Source organism: Haematobia irritans, chromosome 3, assembly GCF_050003625.1.
Source record: "Haematobia irritans isolate KBUSLIRL chromosome 3, ASM5000362v1, whole genome shotgun sequence".
Lineage (NCBI taxonomy): Eukaryota > Metazoa > Arthropoda > Insecta > Diptera > Muscidae > Haematobia > Haematobia irritans.
Window position 1 is genome coordinate 104539912 of NC_134399.1, and position 22831 is coordinate 104562742.

General features: G+C 32.8%; 5 protein-coding genes and 1 long non-coding RNA gene across 6 annotated transcripts; 3 read left to right on the forward strand and 3 right to left on the reverse strand.

The window, feature by feature from the left end:
• Window positions 1-4617: 4617 nt before the first annotated feature.
• On the forward strand, window positions 4618-7381 carry LOC142228559 (abscission/NoCut checkpoint regulator). Its single transcript, XM_075299016.1, has 3 exons — window positions 4618-4775; window positions 4940-5713; window positions 6881-7381. Exons 1-3 carry the CDS (start codon window positions 4728-4730, stop codon window positions 7151-7153), a joined length of 1095 nt encoding a protein of 364 aa, XP_075155131.1. The 5' UTR covers window positions 4618-4727; the 3' UTR covers window positions 7154-7381.
• On the reverse strand, window positions 7163-10643 carry LOC142228558 (tRNA-queuosine alpha-mannosyltransferase). Its single transcript, XM_075299015.1, has 4 exons — window positions 10433-10643; window positions 10077-10359; window positions 9315-9833; window positions 7163-8013 (listed from the first exon to the last, which is right to left on the reverse strand). The coding sequence occupies exons 1-4, from the start codon at window positions 10512-10514 to the stop codon at window positions 7773-7775; spliced, it is 1125 nt and encodes a 374-aa protein (XP_075155130.1). The 5' UTR covers window positions 10515-10643; the 3' UTR covers window positions 7163-7772.
• A 619-nt stretch (window positions 10644-11262) lies between these two features.
• LOC142231412 (uncharacterized) lies at window positions 11263-13005 on the reverse strand. The gene is made up of 5 exons (XR_012720807.1): window positions 12684-13005; window positions 12498-12618; window positions 12207-12392; window positions 11826-12142; window positions 11263-11761 (listed from the first exon to the last, which is right to left on the reverse strand). It is a non-coding gene; the product is annotated as an uncharacterized LOC142231412 (long non-coding RNA).
• A 136-nt stretch (window positions 13006-13141) lies between these two features.
• Grx3 (Glutaredoxin 3) lies at window positions 13142-15710 on the forward strand. Its single transcript, XM_075299759.1, has 4 exons — window positions 13142-13303; window positions 13592-13751; window positions 13823-14073; window positions 15444-15710. The coding sequence occupies exons 1-4, from the start codon at window positions 13254-13256 to the stop codon at window positions 15622-15624; spliced, it is 642 nt and encodes a 213-aa protein (XP_075155874.1). The 5' UTR covers window positions 13142-13253; the 3' UTR covers window positions 15625-15710.
• On the reverse strand, window positions 15652-16923 carry Sras (Ras converting CAAX endopeptidase Sras). Its single transcript, XM_075299758.1, has 3 exons — window positions 16383-16923; window positions 16085-16321; window positions 15652-16028 (listed from the first exon to the last, which is right to left on the reverse strand). Exons 1-3 carry the CDS (start codon window positions 16774-16776, stop codon window positions 15763-15765), a joined length of 897 nt encoding a protein of 298 aa, XP_075155873.1. The 5' UTR covers window positions 16777-16923; the 3' UTR covers window positions 15652-15762.
• A 2053-nt stretch (window positions 16924-18976) lies between these two features.
• On the forward strand, window positions 18977-22294 carry ScsbetaG (Succinyl-coenzyme A synthetase beta subunit, GDP-forming). The gene is made up of 4 exons (XM_075302863.1): window positions 18977-19188; window positions 19275-19416; window positions 19481-19580; window positions 21006-22294. Exons 1-4 carry the CDS (start codon window positions 19147-19149, stop codon window positions 21973-21975), a joined length of 1254 nt encoding a protein of 417 aa, XP_075158978.1. The 5' UTR covers window positions 18977-19146; the 3' UTR covers window positions 21976-22294.
• Window positions 22295-22831: the final 537 nt, after the last annotated feature.

The window sequence follows — 22831 nt, forward strand, 5'->3', positions numbered from 1 at the left end:
TCTATAAGCCCAAGACCCCAAATCGGGAGGTCAGTTTATATGAGGACTATATCAAAACCGATTGCTTCATTATTGAAGACTGTAGCGTGATTACAACAGACAGACAGACGGACATCGTTATATAATCTTAGAATTTCTCCCTTATCAAGAATATATATACTTTATATAGTCGGAAATCGATATTTCGATGTGTTACAAACGGAATGACAAACTTATTATACCCCCGTCACCTTTCTATGGTGATGGGTATAAAAAAGATTATAAACTTTATTTTAATTATTATTTCATTATTTTAAACAAATGTGTCCATAATATTTTGTAAATTGGGAATCCTAAAATTTATGTTGCGTAATAGCACGTAAATATTTTTTTCAGTGTATCTGCCATGATATCGGCATTCACCGTTTTTAGTAGAATTTTGTACGTATATTCTATGGTGGTGAGTACAAACGGTTCGGCCCGTTAGAAATAGAAATATATATATTCTTGTAGAAATTAACATATGTTAGTCAAATTTGTTGATGTAGACTTTAATTGCAAATTGAGAAAACTTCATCCCGTCAAACTAGAAATAAATTGATCATCAAATTCCATAACACAATTTTTGGTACAACAATTATGGAATACATGAATTACCCCACCAATGGGGCAGACATCATAGAAAAACAAATCCCATTGGCATTGAAATAAATACATATTAACATAGGTTCAAATTATTCACGGTGAATTGCTAAAGAAAGGCTCCATGGGTACCGTATCCCATTACTCAAATGAAGAAAAGGTAAATGCTGTTCAAACGTGCAGCAAATTAGTAAAAGTAAAACAACTGAATCCATTATTATTTTGATATTGGCCTCTCATATTGTATGTGTTCCACCTACTCAATTTATGAAACCTATTAAATGTTGGTTGCTATCGAAAACTATATAAAAATGTTATTAATTAAAATAAAAAAACATATTTTTATGAAAAAATAAATTTACAGTCTTTAGCTACTACACCCAAAGAAAAAAAAAAAACGTTTGGAAAACGTGTACCGAAAACGTGTTTCTTTTGTTAGAGTTTTTGAATTGCTTCGAACATTTTAAACTTTTTCCACCCAAAAAATTCTTTTGTTACAAAATTTTTATTTTTTCAATAAAAAAAATTGTTTTTGAACCAACAACACAGTCCGTTTCGTTTATATCAAGCACTGTTCTTTTCAGACTTTAATTCTTTAATAAGACACATTTTATAGTTCATATGAAAAAATTAATATAGTAGTAACATATGTAATATTGAACATCTTTTCGGAATCTTCCGAACATATCTGGAATATATGTAAACAAAAAACAAAACAACTTTTTGGTGTTCGGTCGAAGTAGGGCTCGAACCCACGACCCTTGGCATGCAAGGCGGACGTAGCAACCACTGCTCCACGGTGCCCAACTAAATGTATGTTTCTGTTAAATAAAGTTTGTTTAATCGGCTCGTGGGCGCCGCAAGCTATGCTATATAAATATAACTTATATGGATAATTATCTATTGATGACCATAACAGGTACGTAGCTCAGTGGATAGTGTGCTGGCTTACAAATTGCATGGTCCGCTGTTCGATTCTCTATCCAGGCGAAAGGTAAAATTTAAAAAAATTATAAAATCGAATTTCTTCTACATTGTTTGTATTACAGAAAAAAGTGCCAAAAACCAAAAAACGTCGTGGAAGTGAGAAAGTTGTGAGGGAAAATGCAATTAGCCAGAAAAGATCTTTTTTTTTTTGAGTTAGTCTTTATGAAATTGGTTTTACATCCTGGAAAAGAATAAACGTTTATCACAAAAATTATATACTTTTCTTCCAAATAAACTACCTTAAAGCAAATGAGAAACGAACTTTGCTTGTCTAAAATTTCGTTTGAAATCCGCCTTGAGAAAGTCGGATTTGGATACGAGATAATATGCAGACTTTTTCCATTAGGTATTTAAAGTTGATTTCCTTCAAACCCCATTGGGTATCATCGAAAGCAATTTGGTCGATTTTGGGTTTGGATTTGGGCATTTTTCAATCCCACAAATGATAGAATCAATCAACAACGTCAATTAAAATAATGAATTGATCCTATTCAAAATTAATTATATTTTAATTAAAAAATCAATTGAATCAATTAACTTTGTAATTTTACACCCAAAGAAATTTGTTAGTAGGGACAGCAGAAAAGTCTGCTAAAACAGCAGAAAGTCTGCTGAAAAAGGGACAGCAGTCATTGTTTGCTGAAATAGCAAACATTTCCTGGTATTTTTGAAGCTCGATTACACTAAAACATGTTTTATTTTGGCTAAAACAAATAAAAATGTCAACTTAGGAGCTATCCTAACATAATTAACACAATATTTTATGAATATCTATAGTATTTGACCAAAAATCTGAATATTTCTCGAATTGAGGCATAACAGCAAACAAAATGTTTGCTGATCGTATTTAGGAGCTTGTAAGTATATTACAGTGCAAAAATATACCAAAAACTACTTTTGGTTCTTAAATAGGCTTTGGGGAAAATTGTATAACCTAAAAATTTTATAAATTATTGTTCATTACGCCCTGAATATAACAGCAGACATCGACTGCTGTTTTTAGCAGACTTTTTTCTATGAGTGTATTTATTATTCACAATTTACACAATATACATGACAAATTTTCTCTAAAATAAAGACATTTTAATTAAAATGATCATGAATTAACCACATTTTCGCTCTAAACCCATGGTTTAGAAGATATAAGCACAATCAGTTTTTCAATGAATTGATCCTATTCAAAATTAATTATATTTTAATTAAAAAATCAAGTGAGTTTGTAATTATATTTATTATTCACAAGTTACACAATATTCATGACAAATTTTCTCTAAAATAAAGAAATTTTAATTAAAAGGAAGTTTACAAATTTTTTTTTTTTAATTTAAGACACACATTTTGGAAAGTTGTCCCTCAGTTAGAGTCGGGTTAAAGCAAAATTTCCTTAAAGTAAAGAAAACCATTTTTGATTTAATGAAATGGTCCTTAAATTAACTGAAAAATTAAATCTTTGCATTTAGGATAAAAACGCTTCAAATATAGGCTAAGCCTGATTTTGAGGATTTTGTATTCTTGGTTTAAAGTTTTCGTTTTTTGAATTAAGAAAATATGGTTTACTCTGAAGTATTTGTTATAATTTGGATTTTTTAATTTACATTTTTTGTACGTGAATATCTTTATTAATATATCGCAAAAAAGATAATGAAAATTCCATAAAAGAGATCTGTAGTCCAATTTTAGTTTTATTGATGCTAGATTTAAGGTTACATAGGTCCCTAAAATGTTCTGTATTTTAAAGAAGCCGCATCTCTGGCTCTGAATCAAAACTAAAATCCTTAAAGGAAGGTCAAAACTTTGGAAGTAAGTAAGCTATTTTTGAGTGCAGCGATAAAGTCGTTTTGTTTCCCAACTTGTGATTCAGAAGTAGTGAAAAATTGGATCATCTCCAATGAATTTTTCATGGGTTTGTCATGTAACGTTAACTATACACTCAAAAAATATAGACCTACTATGAACGATTATGCAACCTAAATGTTAGGTCACGCAATTTACTCAATATTAAGGACATTTGTTTTTTTAATAAAGACTTTTTAATTAAAAGAAAATTTATAATCTTTGATTAAAATTTCCTTCTTGGAGTTGAGGACACGAATCTTTGAAATTCTGGCCCCTTTGTCAAAGTCGCATGTCTTTGAAGTTAGGCAAATTTGCCTTAAAGTAAAGAAACACATTTTTGATTTAAAGAAATAATCTTTAAATGAACTGATGTATTGAATTTTTGAATTAAAGATAAAAAAAACTTCAAATATAGGCTAAGACTTATATTAAGGCTTTTGCTTTTTTGATTTAAAGTTTTTTTTTTTTGAAATTGACATTTTTTACTTTGAAGTATATGTTATAAATTGTTTTTTTTTTTTTTAATCTGAAATTTATTTGTACATAAATAACTTTGTAAATATACCGCAAAAAGAAAATGAAAATTTGCAAATTTGGACTCCAATTACTTCCTTCAAGCTACGAAATGTTCTTTAATAAGTGAAAAATAATAATTTTGTCTAATTATTATTTTTTTGAATTTGTAGAAAATTATTTACTTATTTTAGTAAAATTGGAGTGTTTAGTCAAAATTTTGTAAAATTAACTATAATATTCTTTCACTGTTTCTTCAGTGTTTTAAACTTATTTTTGTGTGCATGTTTTTTTTGTTAAGTAGCAATTTGAAAATGCTTTTTAATTCACACTTATGTTTTGTTGCGTTTTTTTTTTTTTGGTTAATAATAACTGAATTAAACCAAATTTGCTTAATGTACTACAATTTTTTGATGCTTTTGATTGTTGTTACTCAAAATATTTAGAGAATCCCGAAAATTTCAGGATCCAGAAAAAAAAATCGGAAAATCCCGCTATCCCGGAATTCAATACATTAAAATCCCGAATCCCTTAGCAGATTTCGGCCATACTCTGAACATAATTTAATGATCGAATTCTCATAATGTGAACGTACGTTTCAATACTTGGTTATTTTATCATGAGTTTTATCGGCGTTTTTACAAGAGAATGCGCAAGTTTGCAACATTGGTTGTAATCAGCTGATTCTTTATTCGCAGAGAAAAACAACGAAAAAGTTCCACCAGTAAATTAATCAAAAAGTAAAATACATGATTATACACTAATTAATCATGTCCTGCTATGGATGCACCAAAAAATATGGCCTGTTCACCAAAGAGGTAAACATATGAATTCCCCACGTCTCTAATTTTATCTGGGAACACTTGTTTTTGTCTTAGTTGTCTTATTAGTTTGATTAAAAAAAAAAACAAAGAAAACTTGGCTTCCTCTTTACAGAAAATTTAATATAAACAAAGTATTAAAATAATTTGTTTTCCAATAGTATGGATGTCCCAACTGCGGTTACTCATACTGTGCTAAGTGCCTTAAACGCCCGGTAGCTGTACCTAAACACAACAACAAAGTCTTGAATGTATGTCTAATATGTTTCGATAAATTGTCGAAGCTACAGGCAGCAGAAAAGGTAATCGATGTGGAAGCCTTACCGGGAACCATCGTTACAAAGGCTACCAAGGGAAAAGGCAATGATAATATTATAAATACCGATATCAATACACTTCTCGAAATAGAACCTGAGGCTGCCGCATTAACAGGTGATGTACTGGCTCCAATTTCTCCATCGCAAATGACAACTTCTACACATTCCAGTGGAGAAAATTCCGATATAACTGAAAACCTTGACTCAGCAATATTGAAACGTTTAAAGAATTTAAAAACCGATGGTACTAGTGGTCAATTGCCAACAGATGAAGAAATGCGTTCTAGATTGGCCAATTTAAATGGAATGCCATATAAAGATTATTCCAAAAAAGATCTATTGTTGAACGTGGACCAACGTACAGATCAAGAAAAAATGAAGGACCTATTGGAACAATTTATGGGGGAAGCAAATTTGGATCGTCGTATAGAAACGGAACGCAACGATGCTGTATCAGAAATAGAGAAAAGACTAAGAGCTTTAAGAGATGTTCCCCTAGATGCAGGCACAGCAGCAGGTGGTGAAGCCAGAACTGTCGGCTACATGTCGCCGGATACAAATACTCCCAGTGATAATGAGATGGATGATGAAGCTGTTCTAAAAGATATTATGCAAAAAGTACGTATTTCAATAAATTCCTGCATTTGGGTATCCGATTTGCTCAATTTTGTGGGCATTTTTTTGTGGACGGTTTGGGAAGTGGGTGATTTCTTGACATGTAATGGCAAATATTTGGAAAATATCAATTTAGATTTACTGCTAGGAAAACAAATTGCCAAAATACGTGATGATATGTGTATTAGTGAAGAAAATTCAAAATCTCTTGGCCATATCTCACTATAACTGGAGAAAGATCATTCAATAAGTTTTACTTCTTTAAAATGCATTTTTAAACCAAAGCAATCATGAAAATATCGATTAGTGCAAACCGTTTCTCAATGGCAAGGGACCTCCTTTTAGCTGAGTCCGATCGGCGTTTCACAATATTGTGAAACCATCTTGAGTAGCTTTGATACATTCAAAGGTGAACATTGTTTGGATGTTCCATTGAAAATAGGATTGAACCCAGGATCCTTTGCATGCAATGCGTACATGCTAACCATTGTACTACGGCGGTTCGTCGCATTGTTAAATAGTTAAGGATTGTAATCAGAATAAGTAAGAACAAAAAATACTTTAATATTAAATGTGTACGAATACGGATTTTCTTACTGTCCTTTTATGCAGTTACGACGTCAAAAGACAATTTTTCAATAAAAGCAAAGCCAACTTTCCCAAAAAAGTTCGATTTTCCTAATTTGGCGCCTAACTTTGGAATTTTTATAGTGGAATTCAATCCATCAACAAGTTACGACGTCAAAAGACAATTTTTCAATAAAAGCAAAGCCAACTTTCCCAAAAAAGTTCGATTTTCCTAATTTGACGCCTAACTTTGGAATTTTTATAGTGGAATTCATCCGGCTAATTTCCTGTAATCGAATGGCCAGTTTCTCATCCTCCGATTAACAGGTAACCGGAGGATAGACCACCGGTTAGTAAAATTTTGTATGGGACCAGCTGTTTTATCGATACGATAAATAATAACAAGACATTGAGAAAACGACACTAAATATGTTGCATATTTGTTGCATTTCAATTAGAGATCAAGGAAGTTCATTGTCAATTCAGAAGTGTACTGGAGGAAGGAAGTATGAATAAAGCCCCAGATTTATTGAACCAAAATAGTGATCTAAATATATCTACATTATTAAAGGGTTACTTATGTATTTCATTAATATTTTTCAGTATTTGGCCGAAGCTCGTTTACCGGAGGCAGCTAATCCTTTAGAAGCCGAGTTGGCCAGCGGAGTACCACCTCCACCTGCAGGAGTTGAAACAGAAGAATTACCGTGGTGTAATATATGCAACGAGGATGCTGTTTTTCGCTGCATAGGCTGTGAGGGTGAACTATTTTGCGCTCCCTGTTATAAAGAATGTCATGACGATGATGAAGAATATCGGAATCATGTCAAAGAACCCTACAGTGCACCACCTAAATTCAAGGAAAATCACTTCTAATCTCCTATATACTGTTTGTATATTATATAGATTTATTTTGATATTATTTTATAATCAATTAATTTATTGATTAATTTTGTAAAAAAGAACAACTTAACAATTACATTTAGAGAAATTCCAAACAATATTATTAGAAAGAGGTTTATAATAAAACAACACGATATCAAAAAAATATTAAAAATACCAAATAAACTACAAGCTAAACTACCACTGCTTATGAAAACTAAACACTGTTTACTCTATTACAAATTTTACTTATTGGGTTAGTTGAGGTTATAACAAATATGGTTACTAATTCATTTAATTATTTAATAGCAGTTGTAAAATTTGCTAATTCTCTATTGCTCTAACAAAATTTTTTTCATGAATTCAATGTATTTTTAGTTCTGTTTAAAATTGGTCAATAGATTTCTTATTCTTGATGATGATGCTTCTTACGGTTTGGTGTTTAGTTCCTATTCTATAATATATGTATTACCAAAAAATATATGTATGCAACCTTTGTCCTTTGGTTGGTTGAGTCTACGCATGCATTTGTAAAGTAATTGCGCATCAGACTTACATTATTATATAACATTATTGCACTATGGCATTGTGTGCAGTAAAATCTCTTGCTTAATTAAACTCTTAGTTTTTCCAGATATTTTGGAACTAAATGTTGTGCTGAGTAACGATCAAAAGTGAAATACTCAAAGAATTTCTCACGTTGCTTGCGGAAAATTGAAGGATTACGACACCAATTGTATAGCATTTTAATGAGTTGATTGGAAGTATTGTACAAATTATCTTTAGGGTATAGTTCGGGGTAGACTAATTTGTTTGGCGCTATGGGCATACAACCACAATAAGTTGCTTCTAACCTAGAAAAGGAATAGACAATTATTAGTAATTCAAGATTTTCAATAATAAAACACAACATTTCATGATACTGTCAAATTGGAAATTAAAGAGCAATCTAATCTAAATTCCTTGAACTCATTCAAAATGAAAATAACTTTTTACTAATACCTCAATCACATTATACCTCCAAAATCCATTTTACCCAGATTCCAAATGTCATTTACCTTATAAAAAAGAATTTCAAATCTACTTTTAATAGATTTTGAGCATAATATGTATGGGCTATAACTAATTTGAGTTGATTTCTAGCTAGCCCAATACTTATGCAGAGAGTCAGTTGAATATTACCAAAACCCACTGTTTCTTTATAAGTAATGAGTTGCCTGTTTGCTCATCCAAAGCTGATGCATATGTAAGTAGAAAAATGGCATAGAAACAATTAAAAAAAGTGTATATGCACCGCTATAACCGTCAATTTGGATTTTAGTTTTTTTAAATGTTTCACTTTAGTTTGTGATTTCGGACGACTTTTGTCATTTTCCATATGGAACGCGATAAGTAAAATTCAAATACATTACTAAAATACAATTTAATGTTTGAACTTTCAGTAGTACATTGACGGAATAATTGGAAACTCCCTATAAAAATCAACAAATCAATTTATTACAAATTTTTTATTTATTTTTTTTTTCTTATATAAATCATTGCGTTTTTTAGTTGTAATGGAGAAAGAGGTCCGGGGAAGACATTGGAAAAGCCTTTTGGACATTGATGATGAAGGCCACTTCCAATCTGTGAGCTACAATACAATCTAAGCTAATTTTATCAGATATTATATTTGTAATATAATTAAATGAGTGAATTATTTTTTAATTACATCAAAATAAAATGAATGAAAAAAGTAATTTTATTAACCAGAGAGATCACTATTAACTAATCTATTGTATAATAACTCATAGTGTGCTCATACTTATCAGCCAAAAGCTAACTCATTTTGAACTAACTTTTAGCTGAATAGGATTTTACATGGGAAATGAGTTAGATTTTGAGTTAGCTGTGGCTCAGCTTGGACTAAGCATTTGTTAGCTTAAAGGTATGTCAATTTCTTTCAGGGATGAGGGCGTATATAGTTAAGCAAATAAATTTTCATGACTTCTAACCCCCATTAAATAGATTTTGATAAGTTCAAAACTATAACTCCGGAAATTTCGACGTTTCACATTAAAAAAAATCAAAGTATTTCCCAAAAACGTAAACACTAAACATAAAATACCAATAGCATTGTCCCACATATAACATTGTGCTTTTGTTTCATACTTACATGGCTACCCCATAAAATTCATGACCAGCTGTTGAAATAACGACATCACCATCCAAAAGTGTTTTCACATATTTCTCTCGTGATAGAAAACCAAAATTGATTAATTTGGGGCCCAGTTTATCCTGCAAACCTTCGAAGGCTTCCGGTGATGTATTGTACGTTTCACCACAAATAGTAACTCTAAAATCCACCTGTCTTTTATTCAATTCCAACAGTACTTCCACTAATAGTTTGGGATTTTTATCGTGCTCCCAACGATGAGGCCATATCAAATGGAGGCAGTCATTGGCATTTTCAGTTGTAAGTGCATTCATCTGTACATCACCACCTACAATAAGGCGCTTATTTGGAAAGGTATGGAATTTAATGGGGAAATATAAAACTTCGCATTTCTTCTCAATTTTTTCTCGCAAATGTTTTAATTTCAAATCTGGCTGAATATTAAGGAACGGAGTAATGTTGTCCAAAAACGATGTGCGATTAAAATTCGAATTGAAGATCACATAGTCAGCTGAAAGACTGAAAATTGGGGTACATTTAATAAACGTCACATATGCCATCATATTGTGCAGTAGTAATATAAATAAAAAATTGCAGTAAAATTTTGTGATAATAGTGAATATTTTTGTGGCACATATACACAGTAATCAACTCTCAAGTAAAATTTAGTCTTCTCTTTCGTGTGAATACCACTGATAGCTTTCACAAATTCGACTACCTGTTAAGCTAAGGTTGTTTTAATGTCAATTACTTGAAAATTACCATGTCATAATCTGATTTAAACCATATTGGCAGTCTCTTTCCTTCACCTCTCTCACAGGATAAACCAATTGATTTTCATGGAAGTATATGATTTTCCTACAAACATTAAGGTCTGGACGACATCCCACCAACTCGGCTAAATTCAGCACAGAAGAAGAAAATAACACCTTGTATTCGTGATTTTGAGGAATTACTTGTGAAAAATACAAAGCTCCAGTTCTTGCTCGCCAGTGCCATTTTTTTGCTGGAAGACTGAAAATTTCGTAGTCAGTCACGTTTAAACCTGTAAAACCATGGAACTTAGTAAGTACATATAGAAATATTTTTTTCCACATTCCATTACACATTAAACTCACATTCTATTAAGGTGTCAATCAATTGCTTATGGCTTCCTCCATAGAAAGGTTCTATTATCAATATCGCAGGTTTTGCCGACATAATTTTACAAAAATTAAAAAAATAGTGAAATTGTAAATATAAACATTAAAAGTCCATATCTCCAAAGAGTATTCAGTAATAATAGGCAGCCGTGTGCTCTGAAAATGAGTGAACAAATGTCGGGGTGTAGAGCAAAGACTTCAAATACTACATAGATGATTCGTAGGTGTCAAATGCTGTTTGACAGTTCAAATAAATAAATGAATAACAGATTGCGATCACTTCCGTTGTTGTTTTGCGCCACGAAACTCACTTTTAAGCAGATTTGTTTACTTTAATGATATTTTTAGTTCATAAATTTTAATGTTATGAATGCTATGTTAGCAAACGAGGAAAAACTTTTATTCAAATGAAGTAAAAAATTTTGCTAAATTCGAAATTCGTACATATACGGCTTTGCTCACAAAAAAAATCAAAAGGATCCCAATAAACACAAACGTTTGAAAAATACTAAAATTCAATAATTTTTCAAACATTTTTTCAAAGGATTAGGGTAATATTCAAGTTGAGAAATTGTTGAGAAAATCGCGTTCTCAACAAAAAACAGACATTACCCTCAACAGTAAAATTCAACACAATAGCAATAATTTCTCAATTGTAATCCTCAAATTGAAATGCATCGCTACTCAATAATTTCTCAAACAGTTTTCAATGTGAGAAAAATAAAAAATTACCATTGTTGCGAATACTTTCAAACCACAATTTGTATGAAAGTCAATCCTAGTTCTAACTGAAAGTCAATACTAAATTTCTAGGGATTTTGTAAATTTTATTATTTTTTTCGTTAACAAATATAATAATCTTAAAAATAACATTAATAATATATAAAAATAATAATATAATACCAATCAAAATGTAATTATCTTATTAAAAGTATTAATAAATAAAACTATGAATACAACTTTAAATATCTTAAACATTTTTACATGTATAATTCCATTTCCTCCATAATGTTGGTGTCATTAATATGCTGGCAATTTGAAATAATTACTATCGAGGAACTTGCTGGCTTGTGTGTTAGAATAGATTCCAGCAAGAGGAAATCACAAAATATCAAACTGATGACGGGATGTAAATTGATGTAATGCACATTTTCATCCAGAAGTTCTTGATATAGGAATTGTTGCACTTTGGTTTAATTGATTGCACTTTGTAAGTTTTCTGAAAACTTTTCTTTGTTGTTCCCTTCATCGGTTTTTCATCGGCCAACATCTTCCAAGAATATACCATCCAATGATTTTAGTTTTCTGCAAAACAATCGAGTTTTGTTATTTCCATTATGTTTTCATTTCACTTTTTATTTTGACTTACCAATTTTTATTTCTTCCAACTGACCACGTACTTCGTGATTTCCTCAAGAACGTTGGTGTTACAAAATTGTTATTAAAATACTGGCAATTTTCAGGAACTTGATGACCAGATAATTTGAATAAATTTCCAGCAATTTCAATTCACAAAATAACAAATTAAACCGATGATGCACATTTTCATCCAGAAGTTCTTGATATAGGAATTGTTGCACTTTGTTTTAATTGGTTGCACTTTGTAGTTTTCTGAAAACTTTTCTTTGTTGTTTCCTTCATCGGCCAACATCTTCCAAGAATATACCATTCAATGATTTTAGTTTTCTGCAAAACAATCGAGTTTTGTGATTTCCATTATGTTTTCATTTCACTTTTTATTTTGACTTACCAATTTGTATTTCTTCCAACTGACCACGTACTTCGTGATTTCCTCAAGAACGTTGGTGTTACAAAATTGTTGTTATTAAAATACTGGCAATTTTCAGGAACTTGATGTCCAGATAATTGGAATAAATTTCCAGCAATTTCAATTCACAAAATAACAAATTAAACCGATGATGCGATATAAATTAAACTATATCACATCGATAGTTTAATTTATATCGCATCATCGGTTTAATTTATTTTGTGAATTGCGAATTATCATCCAGTAGTTGTTGATATGGAAAAGCATAAATACCAAGTTTTTTTTGGTTGCACTTTGATTTATGGAAACTTTCTCTTCTCGATAAGCCACTACCATTTTTCATCGGCCAGCCTCTTAATGTGTCCAAGAATCAGCATCCAAATATTTTAGTTGTCTGCAAAGAGATTTGAGTTTAGTGACTTCCTTAAAGTTTTCATTTCGTGTTTTAGTTTTACTTACCAATTATTATAAGCAATTTCAATTGATTATTAAAAAATTTCCACATTTTTGTATTTCTTCCACGAACTTTGTTGTCCAAAGTAGTATTGAAAACCATGTGGTTTTTTCGTTGCATTTCAGGGTAGTGTTTTGTCAAAGTTTTCTCCAATTATCTTCAACACATTTTCAAAGTTTTCGTCAACATTTTGCCAAATTGGTTGTAATTCGCAAACAATGCGAAGATGAATTGAAGATGAGCTTTTTCAAGTCAAGTTGAATTTATGTTGAAAATGATATTTACCCTCAAACTGAAGAGGTGTTGCATTTGAAAAACGCTCATCCTGTGTTTATTGGGATATGTCAATAAATTTATATATCTTTGGAATTGACAATTTTGTTTTTGGCGTAGAGAAATGGACCATCTATTTATTTTATTATCTATGTTTCGAGTTACCGTCTAGCTATCGAACATATTTATCTAATCTGGCAACAACACCTCATAACCTAAAACTTTTGACATTTCTATACGAAACAAATCTCTCAAAATCTAGTACCAGAAAATACGAAAATACTGCAAAATTTACTTTAAAAATGCCGGTAACATTGATAAAATCTGAAGATGAGTACAAAAAGTTTATAAGGTAACATAAATTTAAGAAAACGATATATAATTCATTTCTATGGATACGTATTTGCATTATTGCGAAGGTTTGGATATACATTATATACTAAATCGGAGCTACTTATATGTGGGTATATGACTGCTCATGTTGGGTACAATGGTCGTGTTTGGCATTAAACATATTTCAGCAAATTTTTAAATTCACCTCTTTCCACTATATCAGACATACTTTTTGTGGCTTTTTATTTAGATTTTACAGTGGGCGACTGCATTAGAAATTTGTTTTCATTAATATTTTTCTTTCCAGCGCTGACAAAACGTCCGTGGTTTTATTTTCCGCAGAATGGGCGGAACAATGCAAGCAGGTGTTAGATGTGCTGGAGGACTTGAGTAAATTATTAGCCGATAAGTTAGAATTTATTGTAGTTACAGCAGAAGATTATCCTGATATAGCAATGAAACACCAGGTAAGCAAATAAATAATAGACCCTATAAATTAAACATTTTATATATATATACCTCATAAATTAAATTTTAGATCGAAGCAGTACCAACGGTGTTATTTTTCACAAAAGGCACAGCTATAGATCGTGTAGATGGTGTTGACATTGCCTCATTGACCTCTAAGTGTAAAAAGTTGGGAGCTAATGCTACAAGTGACCAGCCTTTGGAAGAACGTTTAAAAGCTCTAATCAATAAGGCACCATTGATGATATTCATGAAAGGAGATAGAAATGCTCCCCGTTGTGGATTTTCGAAGCAAATGATAGCTATTGTGAACGAAATTGGGTAAGAACCAAACGTTATATCTTGTAGGCGACAGGCAAATGCTCTAAATACCATCCACTTACAAAAGAAATAACTAAAAATTTGAAGCTTGACGAATATTATTAAAAAATACTATTGTTGGGGTTAGATTACAATATCCAGATCGAAAAGCTTTACACGTTGGATCGATTATGTCATAGCTATCTGTTGATGGCTCGAATAGGTTTGGCAAGGGTATCTAACCTGTGATTCTCATCTACAAATGGACAGGCAACAACGACCATTTGTTTTATATAGAACGATAGACCAGAAAGATATACCCCTATTACCGATATTCGGAATTGCAAATCGTAAAATTTTCGTCAGGTTATATTTTGTTAATCCCAAAACATATTAATTTGACCGGGAGCGTCTCTATTTTTTTTGCTATAAAAAACTTTTGCGATTCCGTATTTCGGAGCATGGGGGATGGACGTTTCAAGTCCATTCACAGTTATTTTGCCCAGGCTAGTGACAATTTATGTTTTGGGAGCAACCGTGGTGCAATGGTTAGCATGCTCGCCTTGCATACACAGGGTCGTGGGTTCGATTCCTGCATCGACCGAACACCAAAAAGTTTTTCAGCGGTGGATTATCCCACCTCAGTAATGCTGGTGACATTTCTGAGGGTTTCAAAGCTTCTCTAAGTGGTTTCACTGCAATGTGGATCGCCGTTCGGACTCGGCTATAAAAAGGAGGTCCCTTGTCATTGAGCTTAACATGGAATCGGGCAGCACTCAGTGATAAGAGAGAAGTTCACCAATGTGGTATCACAATGGACTGAATAGTCTAAGTGAGCCTGAAATATCGGGCTGCAACCTAACCTAACCTAATTTATTTTTGTAGAACGAGAATTACCCACCAAATCAGACAATTTTTATTAAAAACGAGGTGTAGATGTGCATCATTTTGTATTCTTTTACGAAATTTAAGGTTTTATCAAAAGAACAAAGGAAAGAAAAATTTAATCAAAATCAAATCAATCATTTTAAGACGAATAAGTGGGATAAGGATGGACTTGAGACGTCTATATCTTTCTTGGTCTATGGTAGAACCACAGCCGAAGACTGCGCTTGCACATTGCCAGCAAGACTAAATCGTACTAATAGAATCTAGATTTGTACAGAGGAACCTATAATTTTTTGAGTCGAACGTTGGTTAGAGTGGCTGCAATTCCAGTGGATCGAAAAAGTGAAAAAAGAATTTCAATATTGTACTTCTGTTTCTTCTTTGATGCTGAACTAATTCGAATGCGCTTCCTTTGCTGTTTCCTACGGCAGTTTTAGATTCCTAGTTTTACACGTGTTTGATGTAATTTAGATTTTATTGTATTTATTTTCCATATTTTACAGGATTCCATACGAAACATTCGATATACTTTCTGATGAAGAAGTTCGTCAAGGTCTTAAAACCTATTCCGATTGGCCCACGTATCCCCAAGTTTATGTCAAAGGAGAACTAATTGGTGGTTTAGATATCATTAAAGAATTGAAAGCTAACAATGAACTGGAGCAAACATTAAAAGGTGAATAATCAAAAACACACACACGCAGTATGAAATTTTCATACAAAATTTTTGAGACTATTATTTTTATAAATAAATGAATCATAGAAAATTAGTCTTTCTTCATTACATGTAGTTGTTAGTCTAAACACTTTACGAGATATATTTTAATAGGGCCAAAATATAAAATTGTCATATAATGCTGGATGTGTTGCCAATGGCAGAACAAATATCCACGCAACAAAACCAACTACATAAGATACAATAAGCAGTATGCGTTTCCATAATTGTTGTTGCCATAGTTCTTGGACATCCGGTAGACCCATATGGTTACAGAAAGCATGTACTAAAAACGGAGCCACAAAGTGGCCTGTGCGTGCGAAAAGGTAGGCCGAATAGAAACCAAATATGGTTGTATATATAAGTTGGTATACTGCAATAAAACAAAGACTATGAGAAAGTTTTTTTAGGAGAAAGTTTTAAGTTTACCTGATATTAGTAGGGCCGTTGTAAACTCCATTCCCATACTCAGTCGCTCCACAATGTGATGAATATGAGCAACACCAAAAAACAGTGGATTGATGAACACAGCGGTTACTGGTGTAAAACTTTGTAGTATCAAAGGCATCATACAAGCTCGAAATACAAACTCTTCACTTAGTGGAGCCATTATATGATTTCGTATCCATAATATATTTCTGAAAGAACTTTTCCAAAAGTCAAGATCTATTTGGAGAAAATATGCTTTTTAATAACCAGCTATCATTGTTTATAATATATGTATTACCCAGGAATACTTTCATGGTCTCATTCTGAAGTTCTAAACATAGTGAACCGAGAAACAACAACATTGTCAGAAGATATGGAATTACAATGGCCGTCAAAAGGCCTTGCCACCGAAGACCTATGAGATTATAAAATGGTATTCTTTCCAAAAGCTCTTGGGATGAAAATTTATACACAAATAATGGTGTTATCAACATGACAATTGTAACACTGAGAAATCTGCGTTTTACCGTTGCTGGATGATCTCGGTTGTGTTTATTATTCCAAATATATAAGCTGGCTACATAAAGAATGGACATGGCCAAACAGCAACTAACCGTAATCAATGGTGAGACTCGAGGCACATCATCAAATATGTAGTTTGGTTCCATTGTAGTTTCGTTGGTTTCATTCATCGTGTGCGTGTGATTTAAAAACTATTACTTTATTTTTTTTTTTTGTTATTTTACTAAAAAGTTATTGCATTTCATCTCGAGTGCGATAAAAATCATAATCAACTAAAGAACAGCTGTGTGTTTCATATGCTTTACAAACGCCTGAGTTGCCACTCTAAACGAACTGAATTATTTAGTAGCTCCTTTACACGTACGAATCAATAATGAAGTGATATATGCTACGTACCCACCAGAGAATGAAGCCGACCCATTTTTGTCGTCGGTGGCTGACACTAAATTTTTGACTCCGGCGGCGGCGCAAAATTATCTATTATAAAATCAATTTGAAGTTCTCCGAATTGTAATGAGATTAGTTGTACAACCAATCTTACAATCAAATTTACATTTCATTCAAATTTTTTGAGCTAAATTTTTGTAAAACTATTATAGCAACTTGAAACTAATTGATTGAAGGTGGGAAGTTCAAAATTTTCGCAAAAACTTTAGGTTAGGTTAGGTTAGGTGGCAGCCCGATGTATCAGGCTCACTTAGACTATTCAATCCATTGTGATACCACATTGGAGAACTTCTCTGTTATCATTCTCCCGATTCCATGTTAAGCAATGACAAGTGACCTCCTTTTTATAGCCGAGTCCGAACGGCGTTCCACATTGCATTGAAACCACTTAGAGAAGCTTTGAAACCCTCAGAAATGTCATCAGCATTACTGAGGTGGGATAATACACCGCTGAAAAACTTTTTGGTGTTCGGTCGAAGGAGGAATCGAACCCACGACCTTGTGTGTGCAAGGCGGGCATGCTAACCATTGCACCACGGCGACTATCAGTTATTCCGGACGGAATGTCGGTGTTTGTAAAGAATCTTACAGTCTGTCGGATCGATACGACTTGTCGGCGATGACTAAATAATCGGTAAATGTGTCCCATAAACATGCAGCAGTATAGATTATGCCTTCGGACTTAACTTATATGTGCACAATATATGGGATATGTTCGACACGAGCACTGTCGTCCGGAATAACTGATAGTCAGTAAAGCGCAATAGACACTGCAACATGTAACTTGCCACTTGTAAATCAACATCATTCCATTATTTGTAACAAAATTATGTTAAATGTTTTGTGATGGTGGTATAAATGTTATATTTATAAGAATTTATAAATTTTTAATCAAATTAATAAACATCTCAATAATCGTGTTTTATTTGAATACAATGATTCTTTTACAACAATTTAAAATTCCCTTTTTCTGATTTTTGAAGGGGCTCTTATAGGTGTCGTTCTAAATTTATTAAAAAAGACACCTAATAATTGCACTCATGCGATACTTTTTTGTAGTAACTTGGCGTGGTACAACTTCTCAATAGTGACGGCGCTTTTCCGACGAGTTGTGGATGTCGTATACGATTGTTTGCGACGTGGTGGGGATTCTCAGAAACGTCGTCAAATTCAAAAAATGATGGTAAAGGGAATAGCCTAAAGCAACTTTTCATATTCTTTAAAATGGATTAAAGAAAAATAATCGTGAAAGATGGCGATTTTAGCGGCTAAACTCGAACTTAATACTCACCTTAAAGGGAAAACATTTCAAACCCCAAAACATGCTTGAAGAGAACGCCGTAATAGACAAAGAAAGAGAAGAGAGCAAAGCTCCATCGCTCCATCTTACATCGCCGATGAGTTGTATTGCCATGAGAATAAAAATACAATAGGACGAACATTTCTCTTCTACAAAAACAACAAATGTCAACCGTATAGATGTCTCACAATGCATGCAGCTTGGGTATTACCGACGTTGCGGTCGAAGCGCTGTTTTGATAAATTATTGATAAAGGCATCGGCAATTATAATTTCAAATTGCCTGCCAACAAATTTTATGGAATGAAAACATTTATAAACAAAAGAACATTTGTTACTACAAAGTAGGTTCTATATCCTATTTCCCTTACGTTTCGTAAAGCCGGCAGAGAACTGAACTGGGTGACGCCGACGCAAGCTGTATGATATTTGAGAGAAGCGCCGACAAAAACTTCATGATATTAGAGAAATTTTCCTTATGACTGCCACCTACTGACGCAGTTTCGCTTCACAGTTTTGTTCTCTTGTGTTTTTATTCTCTCTGGTATTGCCGTAGGGATGCCTCATACGATTTTTTCAATGCGGCAGAATATGTTCATTATATGGCAACATTATTTTTCTTATGTTATTAAAGAACCGGCTGATAGCAAGTTAGGTTTGATTATTTTCAATTTTTCGTTGCAAGGTTCAAAGTTCTTTTGAGATAATTTTCCAAATATATTTATAAACAGTTTATTGTACCGTGTTTACTTATTGAATACATCGAGATATATACATTGCAAAAATATATAGGAATGTTGAACATAACTGCAAATACTCTTCGTAACCTTCGCAAGGTTAGTTTAAAGTTTTAAATAAATCCAAACGAAATACAAATTTCATCGCACAATATTATGATAAAATCGTATTAACTCATTTACAGATATCAGCATTGCAACAAGTTCGGAATTTAAATCTATTGGAATTCCAAAGCAAAGATCTTTTGCAAAAATACAATGTGGCAATACAACAATTCAAAGTGTTGGATAACTCGAGCCAAGATGTTGCTGCCTTAGAAAAATTTGGTAGGTGGGGAATCTTTTATGGTTTTTGTATGAAAAACAAGCCATAATTTTGTTACTATTCCAGAATGTCCTGAATACGTGGTAAAAGCACAGATATTAGCTGGTGGACGTGGAAAAGGAACATTCGACAACGGATTTAAGGGAGGTGTTCACATAACCACAAAGTGAGTACAAATGGCATGCACATAAACAGTAGGAAGTCTGTGGATGGACAATAATGTTTAGTGTCTTAGCACAACGGATGTGTTCGTTTTGATAGAGAAATTTAAAAGTGGCAGGGAGAGATATTAAGGTCTTCATGTAGAAGAAACCTATTAACTGCCGGAGAGTCCATATACTATAAAAATATGCAAACAATTTGGTCAATATCAAGTAAATTGGTGATAGAATGGGATTCACTAGGAATAGTTCGGAAGTCCATATAAATATTCTATATAAAATTAAAAACTGTACTCGATATCAAATAATTTGGTGACAGAATGGGTTTACCCAGGATTAAACTTTCTCTCTCGTCCTTTTGAAGCTTGTACACAAGAAAAAATATCATCAAAAATTTACCAATTAAAATTTTAATTGGTTCAACAAATTTTTTGATTGAAACAAAAATCCATCACAACAATGAATTGCATCAATTAACCAAATAAATTGGAACAACTTATTTATTGACTTTAGTAATTGATACTATCATTTCTGTGATTGAAGACATTTCAAGTACAAATTAATTGGATCAATTATTTTCGTGATTGAAGACAAAAATGATTTTTTTTTCTGTGTAGGTGAGTATTAAGTTTAAGTTTAGATGCTAAAATAGAAAATCTGTAAAAGCAGAATGATCTAAAGCATCAACCCTTGGAGACATATAGGTATATCGAGCTTTCACCGCGTTAAATCTTATATATCCTTAAGGTCATTATCGCGCTAATGTAGACATTTTTCAGTGTTGCTTTTCTTTAATAATTAATTTTAGTGGAAATACAAATTTTCAATTGTTGCTTAGGGACATTCCCCATCGTTATAATAAATGTATTCAAAAAATTTTTAATTTTATTCTGCTTTTACCAATTAACTCTCGATTTTAGATGCTAAACTTAAATGTAATACCCATATTTAACCAATAAAGGCCAGATATTTATTTAACCAATAAAGGCCAGACCAGAAATGTTCGTCAAATTTTTCGTTTTAAACCTGGAGTTCATTATAAACTTTGGCTCTACAGATTCGAGAAAATTTAATGAAATATTAGATGCTCTGGAGAACGATGGAGGCTATATCAGAGCATAGATCTATATTTTATAGTAGGCCTAAAAAGATTTTTAGATTGCATACCAACGGCAAATCGTATGATGATGAATATTTAAACCCAAGATACTAGCTTGCTTGGAGATTGTACAAGAGCTCGGTTTCTGCATGTCCATCTATCTTTTCCATTTTTTATAGAGGTCGATGAATTAAGAGTGTGGACTTGTGTTAGGCATGTGTACCGACAAGAAAGATAGGGAAATTAGATTCCTCTTTTCCCCTAATGTAACCTAAGTTATAAGTTGATAAAATATCTTGCCATTAACTCTAATCACCGTTTATATTTTTAGAAAAGATGAGGTAATGGCCCTTACGAAGAAAATGATTGGAAATCGTTTGATTACCAAACAAACTCCCAAGTCTGGTATAAAGGTGAAAAAAGTTATGGTAGCTCGTAGTGTGAATATTATTCGTGAAACATATCTCTGCATTTTATTGGATCGCGAACACAATGGACCTGTCTTAATTGCTTCGCCAGCCGGTGGTGTCGATATCGAAGCGGTGGCCGAAGAAACTCCTGAAAAAATTCTTACCATTCCACTGGACATAGACAAACCTATACCTCAGGCCACATTGGAGAAAGTAGCGAAATTTTTGGAATTCAAAGGAAAATGTGTCGAGACATGCGCTCAGGAAATACAAAAACTATATGAACTTTTTAAGGCAGTCGACGCTGTTCAAATTGAAATTAATCCTTTGGCTGAGACGGATAAAGGTGAAGTTATCTCTGTCGATGCCAAATTAAACTTTGACGACAATGCCCAGTATAGACAAAAAGATATATTCGCTATGGATATAAGTGAAGAGGAAGCTGATCCTCGAGAAGTTGAAGCCTCCAAATACAATTTGAATTATGTAGCAATGGATGGCAATATCGGTTGTTTGGTGAATGGTGCTGGCTTAGCAATGGCAACTATGGATATTATAAAATTGAATGGTGGGGAACCAGCCAATTTTCTAGATGTTGGTGGTGGCGTTAAAGAGAATCAAGTTTTGAAAGCTTTTGAGATTTTAACATCAGATCCAAAAGTTAAAGGTATTTTGGTGAATGTGTTTGGCGGTATTGTTAACTGCGCTACAATAGCAAATGGCGTTGTCGCTGCTTCCAAGAAATTGAATTTGAATGTGCCCTTAGTTGTCCGTCTCGAGGGCACCAATGTTGATGAAGCTAGAGAAATTCTAAAGAAATCTGGCTTGGCCATACAAACTGCTTCAGATTTGGATGATGCTGCTCAAAAAGCTGTATCAGCTTTGAAATAAATAACAGTCTGTAATTGATGGGAGTTCTATATTTTTTTACTGGTTGTTTTGAGCCAGATGTGCATTTTTCCAGTGTTAATATAAAAGTTTTAGAAATTCATCAACAATGGATTTTATTAAGAACTATTTTTGCGGTCACATGTATTAACATAACTACATATAATGTATGTTTTTATATTTTACAATTGATGTTTTGAAAATAAAATTTTTTTATACAACGTTCACACAACGATGGATCTCCAAAGGGGGATTTCAAATGTCATAAAACCAATTTCGATCGTTGTGTCAATGTAGTATTATTGTATATTAATAAGAAAAATGTGTATGTTCTAATGTAGTTTATAGTCAGTGATGTGGAAATTGTTTGTAATTATTGGTTTTGTTGGTACTCTTGAAAGCCATAGTGATGTTCTGCTAAAATTATTCTTCTAGGCTAGAAAAAAGTGGAGTTGTTATTGTAACAGAGTGTTGTGTTATGGACTCTGAGAACGGGAGTAACCCTTCAGTACCCCCTGCTCGGAGCTGAAGGACCTAGAGGCTATTCTGCAACGCTGGATCTAGCGCTCTAGAAGGTGAAGATAAATCCTCACATTCCTAGGTGGTTGTCTATCCACAAGATGATGACTTCATTAGTTACTGCGATAACAACCCAATAGATACTGTTTTGACATGGTTGGGTTAGGATAGGTTAAGTGGTAGCCCGATATATCAGGCTCACTTAGACTATTCAGTCCATTGTGATACTTCTACTGCCCGATTCCATGTTAAGCTCAATGACAAGGGACCTCCTTTTTATAGCCGAGTCCGAACGGCGTTCCACATTGCAGTGAAACCACTTAGAGAAGCTTTGAAACAC